Genomic DNA, 15803 nt, shown 5'->3' on the forward strand with positions numbered 1-15803 from the left:
TCCATTTTGTACTTTGTGAAGTTCAGTTACTGTGTTAGAGTTTAGCTCTGAGGCGTGAAGCTGCATAAATTCAGTGTCGACACTAAGGATTTAATGAAGAAGAAACTTACGTGTGAAGAAACTTTCCACCTGCGCTGTCTATCCGGAGTGACCTTTGAACTTTTAACTCCCCTCTAAGGTCCACAGTTTATTGCCAAGGCTTTGAGGTGTGTGAGTTCATGTGTGTCTGCGTGTATTTTCAGTGCTGCGTATAATAATTAATTGTTCCAGCTGTGCATTGTTAGAAAATATACCGAGTCATGTTTTTTATTCATTGTTGGGATTATAATTTCTTTATTAATATTGTACATAAGCTGTATAGTTACAGTTTGCATATACACAAAGTAATGGTAAGCACTCCTCAGAACAATTTCCCACTCTCACATCAAACATCACTCATCTTATTGCTTCATATTTTACACAGCACGTGTTTAAGGAAACGAGGCTTTATTTCCTGTCAAAACCTTCCTGTACACAAGGTGGCAGCAGTGAGCAGCACCAGCACTGACACATGAACACAAACGGGAGCAGCGTGTGCTAGTGATGATGAAAATAATGATAAAAAGCAATGTTTCGTTTCAAATAAAGCAATACAAATCAGGGATTTTGGCCATAAGAGCAGTAAAATATGAGACTTTAAATTCTTTGCTCACTCCCGGCTAATTTAGCCCCTTTTTTAACATTGTCACAGTTTTTATTTTCCAGGCCAGAATGAAGCCGGGTTTGCAGCCACAGGAGCTTTAATGTATTTAACAGCAGATTGACAGATGATAAAAAAGTGAGCTTGTGGTCGATGGGTTATTGTTAGTTTTCACATGAGGACCAGTGTCTTTAGTCTGATGAAAAATAGGCAACAACTAGCAGCGTTTTTAAATAAAAGTATCATCCATCCTTCACGTTCACACCCTTTTTCTTCTCATTTTCCTTCCTCTCTTCCTCCTTTCTCCTGCTTTACCCTCAACAACCCTTCTGGCAGTTGGACACATGTAGACATGACAGCATGCATTTATCCCATAATGGTTCACAAATGCTTTAATATCAGATTGTAAACTCAGAAACGGCCCGTTATTCTGACTTGACTTCAAGCCTTTTTTGTTCCCCCGTGCGTGGGTGGCTGCAGATCCGAGCTTCCACGTGTCACAGTCTTGTGGTTGCACTTCCAACTCTTTCCCTCTGATTCATTTTCTGCTGAAACCTGACTCCCGCTAACGTCGCTCTCCCCTCACTTTCCTCTTTCCTGCTTCACTTCCACATTTCCACATCTCGCACATACTTTCTGCCTGTGAATTTACCGCAATTAAAATCTTCGCACTGCATTGCAGCCGAGAAGAGCACATTCTTTTGCTATGCGGCTGATGAGGCTGGCACTAAAAACATCTATCTGGGTGTTTTGTTCTTCTTTAAATTAACACCGTACAAAAATAAAGTGACATTTAAAGCATATTTAGAGAATGTCAGATAAAGCTTTATAATAACTCCAAACTCATGGTATTTTAAGCTGGGTGGAGCTTAAAAGCTGCAATTAAACTGTTTTTAATACTGTTTGTTTTTTTCCATCCAGCATCTCTCATGCAGCTGAACACTTGTGGATTTATGAATTTACTTGAGCTCTGCAGCATCTCGGTGAAAATACACACTGCATCTATCATGACGTGGCTCTGTTGCCTCTACACGAACAGAAGGAAGTGGCTCCATCTCTCTCCTGCTGCTCCTCCTCCTCCTCCAACTCTTCTTCTTCCCCGCATGCATGCCCCCTCTGTGAGCGTGCACGTGGCTCCTGATCTGGGCTTTATGCCAGTGAGCGTTGTCTGGGTTTGATCCTTGGATACAGCTGGAGAGAGAGCAAGACAGACACAGAGAGCTAGTGAGAGTGAGTGAGGGTGGAGGTGAGGTCACTACATCATGTTAACAATGTTCTCAAGGTGCCCGAACATCATGACGGGGCTGCGAGACACTGCGCGGGAACAAGGTCTCTCCTGCATTTGCATACTTCTGGTGTGACAAACTGTTCATCAGTTAAATAACTCAAAATCAGAAATCTTATCTTTTGAAAGTGCCCTTGGCCTCTAACATGAAGCCAGCTGCCTGAAACTTAAGGGCAGAATTTGACTGAGCCCTAATCTTTGGAAAAGAGTTGTGCAGCTCTTGTGAACTTTATTGCATCTCTCCTTTTTATGGCATAAATGAAAAGTCCCGCTTTTGCCTCCAACTAGTTCTTAAAGCAGAAGCTTGACTTCCTACTTTCATAGATCCCCAATCCTGGCGTCTCTCCACTGGCTCCCTGCATGTCTTACAGCTGATCACATTTAAAGCATGCTGCTGAGCATGTTGCACAAACATTGACCTCACATGACCCAGTTTGCAGACTTAGATCCTCATGTGAGTCCTCCTGCTGAAGACTTAAACCATGTCATTTACCTGCCTGAGGAGACAAGGCTCACAGCATCGCTGACACCCATCTTTATAAACTTGGTTTTAAGTGATTTCGTTGCTTTCTCTCACTTTTGTCCTCCTGTTATCTCGAGGTTTTCTAATTGCTTGTACACACCGGCCAGTCTGCCTTTCTCACTGGAAACATTTCCACAGGAGTGACTGTTTCGGTTCTCTCACCCCCAGCAGATTTCTGGGTACGTATCCCTCGCGGTCGTTCAGCCGTGCCCACCACCACTCGGTCTCTGTGTCGTCATGGCGGCGCAGCACGGTGATGGCGTCGCCCTCGCTGAAGGAGAGCTCGTCAGACTGCTGGGCAGCGTAGTCCCACAGAGCGTAGACTAAACCTTTGTTCATCACACCCAGCTTTTCCTGTACACCTGAGAGAGACGGAATGATGAATTTACCTGTGCAGAGATGGAAATTCGCACGAGCGTGTCTGTACCTTCCTACCATAGAGGAACTGAGAACACTGGGTGTAGCCCTCTTCCATTTCTTCACATTTGTCCGCAGCCGTTTCGACGTCGCTGATCGTTGTGGCAAAAATGGCCGCTCCGGACTCTACCAGCATCTTACAGAGGTGGACGCTGTTACATGAAGCTGCGCAGTGCAGTGGAGTCCTGAGAAAACAACAGCATTAAATGGGACCTGTATGCTGATTTCCAACTCCATGTTTTATTCTTGGTCTCTACTAGATTCACTCTGAGGAGGAGACTGGAAATCCCTATTTTATATTTAAAGGGTGTTTCCCAAACTCTGTAGAACAAAAGAATATGAATTTCCTGAATTGGTTAATTTGTAACATAATAAGGGACGGTAGGCCCAAAATAAAACCCAATTTATTTATAGTGGTCGCCTTTCAGCACAGTGTCAGAGACAGCGGAGTGCACGCACCTCAATTATGGTCTAATTTCTCACTTCGACTGCACCTCCTCATACACACACTCACACACACACACACACACACACACACACACACACACACACGCACACACGATCCTTCTAACAGGTGATACACCAAACATCACCACACTGAGACTGAGAGAAGCCGTCGGAGTTTTCGCATTAACTCACTTAACCACATTTTGTATGACTGCCAGAGAGGAAAAAGATGTTCCAATAACACACTTCACAAATACTACAGTATTAATTAAACTGATCACGAAGCAGTCAGATGCATCAGTAATTAAATCAAATAACTTGTGAATACTAATTGCATATGGTAATCTCCTCCTTCAATGCTGCTAAGGCAGCTGAGTCAATTATCTCCACCGCTGCTGCCTGTGAGCCGAGCTGCAGCATCGCTGCCACAAAGTGTGCTCATTACTCAAACTCCTCCAAAGTCCTTCATGCAGCCGCTGCTGTTATTAGTCTGCGTTACAGCACAACACAAAGGCTGAACGAAGGCACTGACCATCCGTCACTGTCGGCCGCGTTCACGTTAACTCCAAAGTCCAGCAGAAACTTCACAATATGATGATGACCAGCGCAGACAGCATTATGAAGAGGAGTTATGCCCTCATCATTGGGCATGCTGGGGTTCTCCACCTGAAATCAAAGAGATGTGTACAAATATCAGACTCCTGAATTCTGAATTAAGATATTGGCTGCCTACCACCACACTGGTGACATCAGCCTCGAGAAGCTGAGAACGATTTCAGTGCAAAACTCAGGATTCAACGTAGTTTGAAAGCCGTTGAGTCTCACAGCTTCAGGGCGTAAAACGATCAAACTGAGCTTGTTGTGATCTGACTGTTTCTTTGAGAACATCAGCTTCAGTTTGCAGCTGAGTCAGTACGGACTCTTTTTTTTTCACAGTGAAAGATGTAAGGCTTTGTTTTCTCTGCTGCTGCAGAGCGTGTCCTCAACAATAACTTCCCTGCTGAGACCTCGACTCTGCTGGCACAGATTAAAGGTAAGAATCGTCAGGAAAAAGCCTTAAAACTACCGCGTAAATGGCAGTTCTGTCGAGGCAGTTTGCATGTGGGTGTAATTACTGGCATGTAAAAATATTACACTGTTGCATAACACAATGTTTTTTTTTTTTAAATGCAACACAGAAAAGTGACCTTTACAAGTGTAACCACATCGGAGGCTGTGTGATGATTTTCAGCTCTACTTAAAAGCCGTCATAAATCTGAAGTTTCCCTCATAAAAATGTGTTTTTTAGACTTTAAACTCACTTTGCTTTCTAAAAAAAAAAAAACAACTTTCCACAGCTGACAAACGGCTACGTTCAACTTCAGAGACTCTTTGTTCAGGGTTTAGACAGCAGCACTAATTTTTCACGAGATTCTTGTTGTTTAGGTCATCTTCAAGATACAGATCATATTTTGCTTGATGACACAATGTAACGCACGGTACACCTCAAGGCTCGGTACTCAGCCCGATACATTTCAATATCTTCACTGCAGTGAGCGTCAGAGGGTTTCTTCTGCAGTTCTCGGTGGCGTGCTGGATATCAGCTTCTGGCCCAAATCCTAACTGATGGTGGCCCACTCCTGCCTCATCAGCTGATCACAGCCTGCAGGCTTCTGCTTTTAAAGGACTGACCACACAAAGACCAACTTCTTCCACCAATTCAGGAGAAATTTTGTGATGATCTTCTAGCATCATGAAGCTCCCCGTCACATGCTAAAAGACACAGCCGCGTGGCTCTGAGATCATCAAACTAACATTTTGGATCCATGGCTCCGAAACGCCAAATCTTAAAGCCACATCAACTTCAGTGTTTAAGAATAATTTGGAACTTTGGCTGTTGTAGTTACAGAAATCAACTAAATCTTCACCTTTGCAAAAGGAAAGACCAACTGAGAATGTATTATACGAGTACTATCATCATGTTGTGTTTTACCTCATATATGATTCTCTGGACCAGATCAAACTCTCCCTCCAATGACGCATCCAGCAGGAGAGCCAGAGGGTTGAACTTGACTCTCAGGCCGTGGCCTGTTCGCTCTGATGACGGCTTCTTCAGGTTGGTTCGCTTCACCTGCAGCAGACGGGGTGAGAGAAGAAGCAAAGTTATTATGTTGTTTAGATTAGTAACAATGCATACTCTATAATGTGTAATTATACTCTATATACACACACCTTAGGCAGAGTGGGCGGGGCAGGAGGAGATGGTGAAGGAGCGATGTGTCCTGCTGAGCTCTGAGCAGGACTGGATCCTCTCTGGTTGTTATTATTTTGGTCCTCGGGTCTCTCAGGTGCCCGCGCTGGGCTCGGCTGGGTCGACGGCGACACGTTGTTGCCGGTCTCCGCCGCCGCTGTTGTTTCTTTGGATGTTTCTGCTGTGACTGCAGGAGGGGACGAGCGGCGGGAATCCGAATTCAGGTTTTGGCCTTCGGCCTCCGCAGCTGCCGCGCTGACCTGCTTATCACCAGGTTCGACGTTTCCGTTGGCTGAATGAATGTTGTCCACGTCTCCCAAAAGGCAGTCTGGTTGGTAGAAAGTGTTGCCTGGAATAAAGAGGGAAACTTAAATCTATGCATTTTTAGGGGCACAGGTATCACCTGACCACCTAATTTCAGGGTCTTACCTGAGCTTCCCTCCATGCCTCCTGCTAATGTGTTGAACCTGCACAAAGAAGAAGAAAATTCCCTTACATTTCCACCTTTTTCCAGTTTGAAATTCCTAAAAGTTTTTATTCTCATTATTTATTTTCCAGGTGCAGTGAAACACAGAGCAGCAACAACCTCTGGTAGAGCAGTTTTTGGATGTTTGGCCCTTGGGGGCCTTCAGGTTCAGTGATCGAGCTCCGTTTCTTGAGGGGACGCGGAGCGTTGCTGAGGCGTCGGCGGAGCACCTCCAGGTCTGCATCACTCTGGTACCGGAGCTGCGAGTGGGCTGTGAAGGGCCAAAGAAAAGTTTTACACATAAACGGCGAGTATTAAGGCCTGTTTGCAAGATTATTTCTTGCATCTTTTGCTGAAATTAGTCCCCAAAACTCTTGAGGATAAAGTGCTCTGTAACTGACAAACACATCACAGTAACAAGTGTAAAAAGATCTAATATGTAATATCCCTAGATTTAAAAATCTAGACCTATGTTTGGTATTTGCTTTTAGAGATTTCTGAGGTGTGGGCTGCAGGTGGGCCGTGAGAGGTCATTTAAAATAAATATATATATATTTTTTTTAACTTGTCCTCAACTAGTCTTGCATCTTGTCAGAAAGAGCTACGTCTAAAAGGACACTTAATGTCAGTGAAGGGTGCACAGAAGAAAAACTTTCAGCTGCTGCCTTTGAGGGTCACTGCAGCCTTCACCTCACCCTATCCACAGCCTTCCCTCTGCTCCGTCACCCTCTGCATGCCCTCCTTCACTACATCCATGGATCTTCTCTGTGGTCTTCCTGTTTTCCTCCTGCCTGGCAGCTCCATATTTTACATCCTTTATCCAATATATCTACTATCCCTCCTCTGCAGACATCCAAACCATCCCAGCCTCGCCTCTCTGACCTTGTCTCAGCCTGAGCTGACCCTCTGAAATAATCATGTCTAATCCTGCCCATCCCAGGCATTCCCAGTGAAAATCTCAGCATCCTCAACTCTGCCACCTCAGCCTCTTTTTTTTTATCAGTGTTTTGAAAATAAAATAATTCTTCTTATTTTAACACAATATCAGGAGGTGTTTAAACACATACAGGAAGCTGAAGCACTTGACTCAAGAAAGGTCACACTGATTGGTGATTGGTTGCACCTACCGACTGGGGTGAGCTTAGTGGGACTAAGGGGACGGGGGATGTTGTCCACACTGGGTGGAGGCTGGATTTGCCCGGTGACGCTCTCTCCTCCTTCTCCTTTTCCTCCTTCTTTATCTGCAGCTTCCTCCCCTGCTGCTTTTGCTCCTCCTCCTCCTTGGAGGAAAGAGACAGGGGACGGAGAAGTGGAGGAGGAGGGGAGGATGGGTTTACCATAGACTGTGGAGAGCAGGAGAAAGGACAGGTAATGATTTGTTTCCACTTGCAAACACTGTAAAAGTTTAAAATAATTTTTTGATTCGCTGTTAAATTACCTGCTTTGACAGTAGTCCTGTTGCTCAGAGATCCATAGTTTTTGGCCTGAGGCTGTTGGAGGTACATGCTGTAGATGGAGCTGCTGTTCATGGTAGCAGGGCCCTTCCTGGGGGACTGCGGCCTGGAGGGGTGGTCCGGTACGTAGGGACGTACGGCCACCGCTGGAGGGGGATCTGTTCGCTCCGTTTGTGGGGACAGTGGCGAGGGCTGGGAGGTGGTGGCAGAACCTAAGAGCAGAAACAGAAAAATGAAACTATACCATGAAGATGACAGAAAGAAGCTTTTATTTTAATAAACAAAACTTTCTGTTACCTTGGCTTGAATTAGGAGGGACAGAAATACGCTGCTGTATTTGCTGGGAAGAGGAGGATGATGAAGGGGAGGACGAGGCAGCACTGGATCGAGGCCAACCCAGCGTACCGGGGGCAGAACGGGGCAGGGAGCTTGTGGCACAGTGATGCCCCGCCGCCTGGTGGGTGGCACTGGGGTACGTACCATAGCCAGAGGGAAGCTGGTGGGAGGGAGACACAGAAATGAACTATGGCTGCACAAAAACCATCACGACTGCTCTCCATGAGGATTTTCCTCCTGAGACTTTTCGAGTTGAACAGTTCACACCATCACTTCACTGCTGAGCAAAAGCCTCAAGCGGGCCTCTACAATATCGCTTACAGCGCATTAAATAATTGATTATGATTACAGAATTCATGAGAATAGCTGTTATGAATGAGAAATGGTACCTGCTCTGGACTGTTGGTCCTCCAGTTTGGTACAGTCTTAGTGATGGTAGGCCACGGTGTTTCATTGGCTGAGGGAAGAGGAGGGAGGAAGAGGGCCAAAAGATTAAAACCGGAAATGCAATTAAAGTGAGAAAGAAGCAAATAAATCCAAAAGGAAACAAAGGATGAAAAGTTACTGAGAATGTTCAAGTAGGTAATAACGTTATCAGAGTGAGTGAGTAGGGGGATTTATGGGGTATATCTTACATATGTCAGCACATTTTAAATTAGATGCCACTTATAATGCACAACATACACACAGCACATCTGTAGTTCAGTTCAACAGGAACATAAATCCATGCATTGATTCCCAAACAGGGATACCCCAGGGGCTGTTTTTCAAGGGCTTCATGAAAACAATCATCAATTAATAATTCAAAATTATAATTGAATTTTAAAAAGGCCTGCTCTGAGTCACGAAAAGTCAGAGAAGAATAAATGAATAAATAAATTTCTAAAATGATAGAAGAGTCCGCTAAAATTAACTAATAAATGGTAATAATAAATAATAAATGTAGCTGAATACTGAATAAATTGCCAATATATGTAGCATCATTAAAAATATAAACGGGTGCCGGAGCTCGACTGGCAGGTCTGTGTGGGAACGCCTGACAAAGAAGGTTGGAAAACACTCATGTACGTGATGATCCTGCTCCATTCCAGCTCACGGTCAGCATAACAATTATGGAGTCTTTGTAACAGACTCGGAGTCATCTTGTTTTTCTTAATTTGGCCTGACGTGTGTGGCTTTAACGAACACAGTGATGTCACGTGTCATATAACAGCTACTCCGCATGAATGCTGATTACAGCGTATTCTGCAAACATGTGTTTAGTGAAGGATACGCTGCAGCACAGTTATTATAGTCAACTAAAAGTAACACAAAAAGTCCCAACACTAAACTAGTTTGCTCAAGTTTTCAGCACAACCAGCCCGAGGTGGAGGTGCTGTTACATAACAGGCTGGCTCGGTCGCAGCACCGGCCACTCGCTAAATCTTCACCCACTGGTCCCTGTGACCGCTGAGGTCGGCAGCATAGCTCAATGCTTTGGAATTTCATGGCAACTTGAAGACAGTTAACAGGAAACTGTGAGTAAGTCAGGTGATCATCCAAGGCAATGACGGACAGGTCGGCGTCAAAGACACGATGCTAAAATGGCTAAATCAGTGGGAATGCGCTTACAATATATTTTAATAAAAGTCCACATAATGTTAGACTCCTGCATCCATTTCCAAACTGTTACCTAACCATTTCACCCAGACACGTCACAGCTCTTGCACATACCAGCCTAATACTGATTAACTATTAAACCCAGGAGTCATGCGGTCTGTACAGTAAGCGGTGCTGTGAAACCTGCCGGCTGCCTTAACCTGCTGACCTCGGGAAGAAAACAGTCACGACAGGAAACAAGCAGCCGGTTCTGTGAGAGGTGGAAACTTGGCCCTCTGCCCCTGAGAGCCCAGATTAGAAGCAGTCACTCAGTGTTACAGAGGAAAGGCAGTTTACAGCACCAGCACAGTCACGGTACGTGAACATTAAAAGCACAGATGGGTGCTGCAGGGAAACTTCTGCAAAAGAGATTTTAATCCCAAGAGTTTCACTTCCTGGTTAAACAAAGGTTAAAAAGATGCATCTGCCTGTTGGTTTTACACTTGTACAGTAATGAAATCAAAAGGCGCGCACGCTGAAGCATAACCTGATTTATATTTTATTTCACAAATTAAAGAAGACTTCAAGCTAGTGAAAAAAATGATTGAGGTCATAAATCAGAGTTGTTGCTGATTCAAATATAAGATTATTCAACACAATGGTGTAATAACAGAAATTATTATATTCTAGCTGCACAGCACTGACAGATTGAATCTGAAATCTAATAAAAGGACAGCGATGACACACTGAGCGCTCGGAGGAATCCCCATTGCTTATCCAAAACTAAGCTGAAATATGCACTCAGTCAGCGCTTTGCAGCAAATACGAAACCAGTTTTAATTTATTTTCAACAAATAAACAATTCCTTTTTTTGCGTGAGTCGGATAATGAGAGGTTTTAGGTGAGGGGCTGATGTCATCAAAAGTCAGACATGCACTCCCACACACACACCCATCACACTCATCGGTACTGTATAGCTAGAAATCAGGCTCTTTCTTTCATGTGTTGTGGCCACCAGCCCAGTAGACTGTTCATTTGATTTACAGCTATGAATTATCCACATTACATAAGCAGCGACATTAATAGAACTGTGGCATTTGCTTTGGCACTCAAGAACACATCGGGTGTTGAAAAAAAGCTCGTTCAGGACTTAAGTGTTAAAGAAAAAAAATTATATGTATAATTTTCCAGTTAGATATCAGCAGTTGATATTCTATTTTTCTACCTCGTGTAGGAAGACATGGAAGAATAAATAACTATGAGTCTGAAGCCAGACGGTGGTTTATTTTCTGAGGCTGTGCTTCTTAACCTCGAGCAGCTGTTGGCTATCGGATGGCGCGTCTGCGCCCTTGTACGCACGACCTTTACATTTTAGGGTCATTTTGTGCAGCTGATTCAATTATGTTTTGTCTCTTCGCCATCTGGTCTGCGTAGCGGTTTAAACATGAGCATACTTGGTTTGCATGCACTCACTTAGAAAATGTCTTTGGGTCTTTGAGGCTGGCTCCAAAAGTGAGTCAGTCCCCATAAGCTCCCATCTTAAAATATCCAAATAAACATGTTTAGATCCAGCTACATAGAAAGATTGAGGTCTGTATCTAATTCCGACTGTAACCTGGAGCAGGACTAACTGACTAACTAACTAACCCATCTGCCATACAGCACCTTGCTAACCAATATTGCCACTTCTTCCTCCAAAAAACCCCCACCAAAAAACAAGATGGCAGTGACTAAAATGCCAAAGTCAAGGCTTCCACGCCGAATCTATGAACCAGCTTGATGGTTGCCTCCATCTTTTATATACAGTCTCTGATAACTGCTCGTGAAAGCATCTTTTTGACACATTTAAATTTTTAAGCCTGTATTACTCATTCATCTCCATGAAAATCTCCCATTTATGCATTTTTCAGGGGAAACTATGAAATATAAATGTTAATTTTACATTATTGGGTTCACACATGTGCTGCAATGACACGCACACAAACGAGGGTGCATAAATCTGCTCTGCTTCCAAAACGACCTTTGGCTGCTGCGTATGAAAACGAGTGTTTCAAAACATCTTATTGGGAGAAGGAGAAAGAACACCATCACATGTTCTTTATATAAAAAATTAATTTCTAATGTAAAAAATGTAGATGGTCCATGGAGTCACGCCAGGGGAATATTACACTGAAGTTGGAGGACGATGCGTTTTCCCCCCATATTTAAGCTTTAATATGTGTGAAACTATCCACCTGATTATGACTCTTTTAAAGAATATTATGTGCCTCGTATATGAGAAGGTGTAAACAAAATCTCAGTCTGCTAACTGGTTCCTGCAGGCCTCCGACTCTCTGCTAACTTTGTACGAGTTCTGGCTGCTTGTTTTTTGTGTAAAAACAGTGTTTAGGCTCAGGTGCTGCTAATCTATCACCAATAAAGCTAGCGGTGAGTGAGTTGTTTAGTGGTTTCTCCTGGACTCACTGTTGTCACCGTCGCCCCCCTGAGGGGACAGAGGCCCGTCCCACCGCTCAGTGGGCTCTGACAGGATGATGTCTAAATCTGACTCTTTCCATTGGCTGGAAGGCTTCCTGATGGCACTCCTCTCCTCCTCTGCGTGGCCACGCCCACCACATCAGACAACACCAACCATGAGACAGTAACGACCACCGAACAACAGCACAGACATGAACATCACCGTGATGACATCATAATGACAAACACAACAGCAAGAAGCACCACCACCACCACAACAACACACCACACAAACAGTAATCACGAAATCACCACGGTAACCCGGTGAACATCGGAGAGAACATCCACACCAGCAGGGAGGGGAGGAGGAGAACACAGGACAGGAGAAAGAAAGGACAGCGAGTTAGAGCCCAGACAGCAATAAAGACAAACGGACCAAGTGTGATAAAGCGCAGACACTTAAAATGGTAAAAAAAAACTCCACCAACCTGAGAGGGAGCGGATGTGGCTGAGAGGCGTGGGTTTGGGTGGTGGATCGGGCGGCAGAGGGTACCCCGGCTCCTGTCTCCCCTCGGCTGGAACTTGGATGTAGGGGCAGACGGCTGCCACTCGCCCTGAAACTCCACCGCTGGGGTGGGAAGATGTTTGAGGGGAGGACAGGCTGCCTCCGTTCATACGACTCAACTAAAGGGGACACGCAAACACACAGAATGAGACCCACATTATCTGACAAGGAAAACAAATAAAAAGCAAAATGCCGTACTTCTGCTCTCTTCTTATGCAGGCGTTCTCTCAGGTCGCCGATGCGCTGATCCATCACAGTCACCTGGGCATTCCTCTTGTTCAGCAGCTCCTTATTCTGGGCCAACTTGCTGCTCTGCTCCAGATTATGACGATTACGAGCCTGAAAAAAACAAATTAACTCACACTTATGATTTAAAACACCAAGAGCGTCAAAGGCCAAGTTTCTGCCTGGGATGTAATTTACCTGCAACTCCTGGTAAAGCTTCCTCAGCTCCAGAGCAGCAGGGCCTGAAAGGGGTGATCCTTTATGGCCAGTGGTTGCACCCTGGGACCCCGTGGGTGCCCCCTGACCTGGTGCACCAGAGTGCAGCTGCAGGCGTCCTCTCCTCAAATCCTCCAACTGCTGAGTCAACTGGTAAGATCAAAATTTTAAAAAAATAAATGCACATCTTAGCCAAAACTCACCTGCTTCAAAGTTTATATAAGCCAAATGAATTTTGGGAGAACTTTGGCACCTGGTCGACTCTGATCACTGCAGACTGCAGCTCCGCCTGCTTCTCCTGAAACAGGCTGCTCACATGGTCAATCTCTGCAGCTGGGCACAACAAACGGAGAGAGGTCAGACTGAAATCACATCTCAGCTATTCTCTTTATTTATTGATATTTTAGTGCTCAGAATCTGCAGAAATACATACAAACAGCAAATGTAGTCACGAGTCAACAGTTAAAAAAAATCCCTCGTGCTGTAGCCGAGTGGAAGACTATTTTAGATTAAATTTATAGCATTTTAATATGCAGTCATAAACTGCAGGGCCTGTAATCCATAGTCAGCGCCTCTGCAGAGCGGTTAGGCTTACAGAGGTTTCCGTTGATCAGTTTGCTGTAGTCGACTTGTCCTCTCATGGCTCGGATCTTCTTCAGCTTTGCTTCCTGAGTCTCCACTCGCTCTTTGAGCCGCTGCAGCTTCTCAGCTTCAGACTGAAACAGAGAGACTTCGTTTTTATTAAGTCAGCATATGAAGTGTTAAAAAATACCCGTTCACTCAGGTGGTGGCAGTTGTGACCACCTGCTCCAGCCATTCAGGTGCCCTATGTCAGGTAAGCGTAGCTGTAAACTGCAACTCTTTGTGTTACAGCTCACCTGTCCAAGGTGTAGTGAAATACAAATGCCTGCAACTCGCTCACTTTGGAGATGCTCATACAGATTCTGCAGGTAAGCCTGTGAAACTGCAGGTATTTGCTCTACTCAAGAAAGACTCTTACAAACAGCAGTAAGCAACAAGCACAGCTTCAGTGCCTCTTAACATTTAGTCCTCTTATAGACAGGCAGCTTAAGTATGTAAACTGCCTCTTTTGTGATGTTTGTGATAGAAAAATCCTCATGCATGCAGGAAAAAGCCTGTTTAATCTACTTTACTTTAGTTTTCATAAAGGAGAGGCTTTGAGGCTTCCTCTTTACAAACACGACGTGAGTTTGGGCAGTGTGGATACTGTGCATGCTCCAAAGGACTGGCTGCATGTGTCAGGTCACAATAGCAGGCTGTGCTTATTGTAGTAATGCTCATATCCAGGGGTTTTTACCACGAAACCTTCATCAGGGTTAGTCTGCACTCACATTACTGTATACAAGTGATGACTCACATTATTGAACGTGAGTGACACGTGGAGTTTTAACTTTAAATAGCTCGCCCTCGTGTTAGACTCAGAGAAGACAAACAGAGGTGTGGGTCGCACCTGTGACTGTGCCTGGTTGGATCTGCCTCCCTGCTGCAGATACCTCAGCCTTTGCTCCTGCAGGAAATAAAGGCACACAGTAATTTTCAGACTTTCATTCATTTAAATTCACACGGCATTTTCCATGATGAGAGATTGCACAGCACACCAGCCAAAATGTCTGAGCCCTTTTTCACTTAGAGGACCTGAAAGCCTGTTTTTGTAAACCTGCTCACTAATGTGACTGATGAGGATCCTACGTGAGCAGAAGAGAAACGCCGGCACTCGGTCCAATCAGACCTCGGTTACTGCCACTGACATCTGACCATCTGCATTCATTATAGTGCACAAAATGCTGTTAAATGTACATATACTGATATAAATGTTAAAGAGAATGTAATCACATTCAGTTAGTGCACCAATAATTATTTTTCAGTGGTCATCAATTGATTTATATTTCATACATTATTCCCTCTGTGATGGAAGGGTGACCTTCCAGGGTGTGCCCTATAGCTCACCCTATGACAGATGAAAGAGACTCCAGCCCCCCACAGCAACCCTGAACTGGAGAAGTGTTTAGGGAGGGACGGACAGATGGACGGATGGAGGGCTGGATGAATGGATGGAGGGATGGATGGATGGATGGATGAATGGATGGACGGATGGATGAATGGACGGACGGATGGATGGATGGAGGGACGGATGAATGGATGGAGGGATGGATGGATGGATGAATGGACGGACGGATGGATGGAGGGATGGATGAATGGACGGACGGATGGATGGATGGAGGGATGGATGAATGGATAGAGGGATGAATGGATGGAGGGATGGATGGATGGATGGATGGATGAATGGATGGAGGGATGGATGGACGGATGAATGGACGGACGGATGGATGGATGGAGGGATGGATGAATGGATGGAGGGATGGATGGATGGAGGGATGGATGGATGGATGGATGAATGGACGGACGGATGGATGGATGGAGGGATGGATGAATGGACGGACGGATGGATGGATGGATGGAGGGATGGATGGATGGATGGAGGGATGGATGGATGGAGGGATGGATGGAGGGACGGATGGACGGATGAATGGATGAGCATTATTCCCTGGTTTTCATTTACTTTGAGAACACATGGATGCTCCAGGGTGTTGAATTCATTTTAATTCATAGGCCACATTCAGTCCAATTTCGTGTCAGGTGGGCCGGCTCATTAAGACCACAGCATAGCTAAAAAGATGCCTCTCCAGAGTTTTTGCTGTTACGAACTTTCACCTGAGCCCTGAGATCGTAATAAAACTAAAACTACGAGATGATGATAATGAGAAATCCACATAAAAAAGAAACAGATGAAAACATGATATCTTCAGATCTGTTGAGATAAATAATTCAGCAATACATTTTTCCCACATGCATCAAGTGTACTGTGTTTATATGTAACTAAAGAAGAACAGAACTTTACATCTTTAT

At 44.7% G+C, this 15803-nt stretch overlaps 1 protein-coding gene across 7 annotated transcripts in view; it reads right to left on the minus strand.

Moving 5' to 3' along the window:
- Window positions 1-316: 316 nt before the first annotated feature.
- The window catches only part of LOC115772186 (apoptosis-stimulating of p53 protein 1-like), a 52813-nt gene continuing 37326 nt past the window's right edge, over window positions 317-15803 (minus strand). For 4 of the 7 annotated variants that reach the window (XM_030718200.1, XM_030718207.1, XM_030718205.1 and 1 more), the window contains 19 exons: window positions 14347-14403; window positions 13471-13591; window positions 13129-13208; window positions 12858-13025; window positions 12633-12773; window positions 12358-12553; window positions 11879-12007; window positions 8227-8294; window positions 7799-7997; window positions 7486-7713; window positions 7175-7390; window positions 6168-6318; window positions 6011-6048; window positions 5563-5930; window positions 5324-5461; window positions 3884-4017; window positions 2923-3089; window positions 2650-2849; window positions 317-1870 (listed from right to left, as the gene is read on the minus strand). In XM_030718200.1, coding sequence (XP_030574060.1) covers window positions 1829-1870; window positions 2650-2849; window positions 2923-3089; window positions 3884-4017; window positions 5324-5461; window positions 5563-5930; window positions 6011-6048; window positions 6168-6318; window positions 7175-7390; window positions 7486-7713; window positions 7799-7997; window positions 8227-8294; window positions 11879-12007; window positions 12358-12553; window positions 12633-12773; window positions 12858-13025; window positions 13129-13208; window positions 13471-13591; window positions 14347-14403 — 2841 coding nt within the window. In that variant the 3' untranslated portion in view covers window positions 317-1828. The remainder of the gene's footprint in view (window positions 1871-2649; window positions 2850-2922; window positions 3090-3883; window positions 4018-5323; window positions 5462-5562; window positions 5931-6010; window positions 6049-6167; window positions 6319-7174; window positions 7391-7485; window positions 7714-7798; window positions 7998-8226; window positions 8295-11878; window positions 12008-12357; window positions 12554-12632; window positions 12774-12857; window positions 13026-13128; window positions 13209-13470; window positions 13592-14346; window positions 14404-15803) is intronic. The other 3 variants (XM_030718201.1, XM_030718206.1, XM_030718202.1) reach the window with 2 other exon arrangements.

Source organism: Archocentrus centrarchus, chromosome 22 (genome assembly GCF_007364275.1).
Source record: "Archocentrus centrarchus isolate MPI-CPG fArcCen1 chromosome 22, fArcCen1, whole genome shotgun sequence".
NCBI classification, from domain to species: domain Eukaryota; kingdom Metazoa; phylum Chordata; class Actinopteri; order Cichliformes; family Cichlidae; genus Archocentrus; species Archocentrus centrarchus.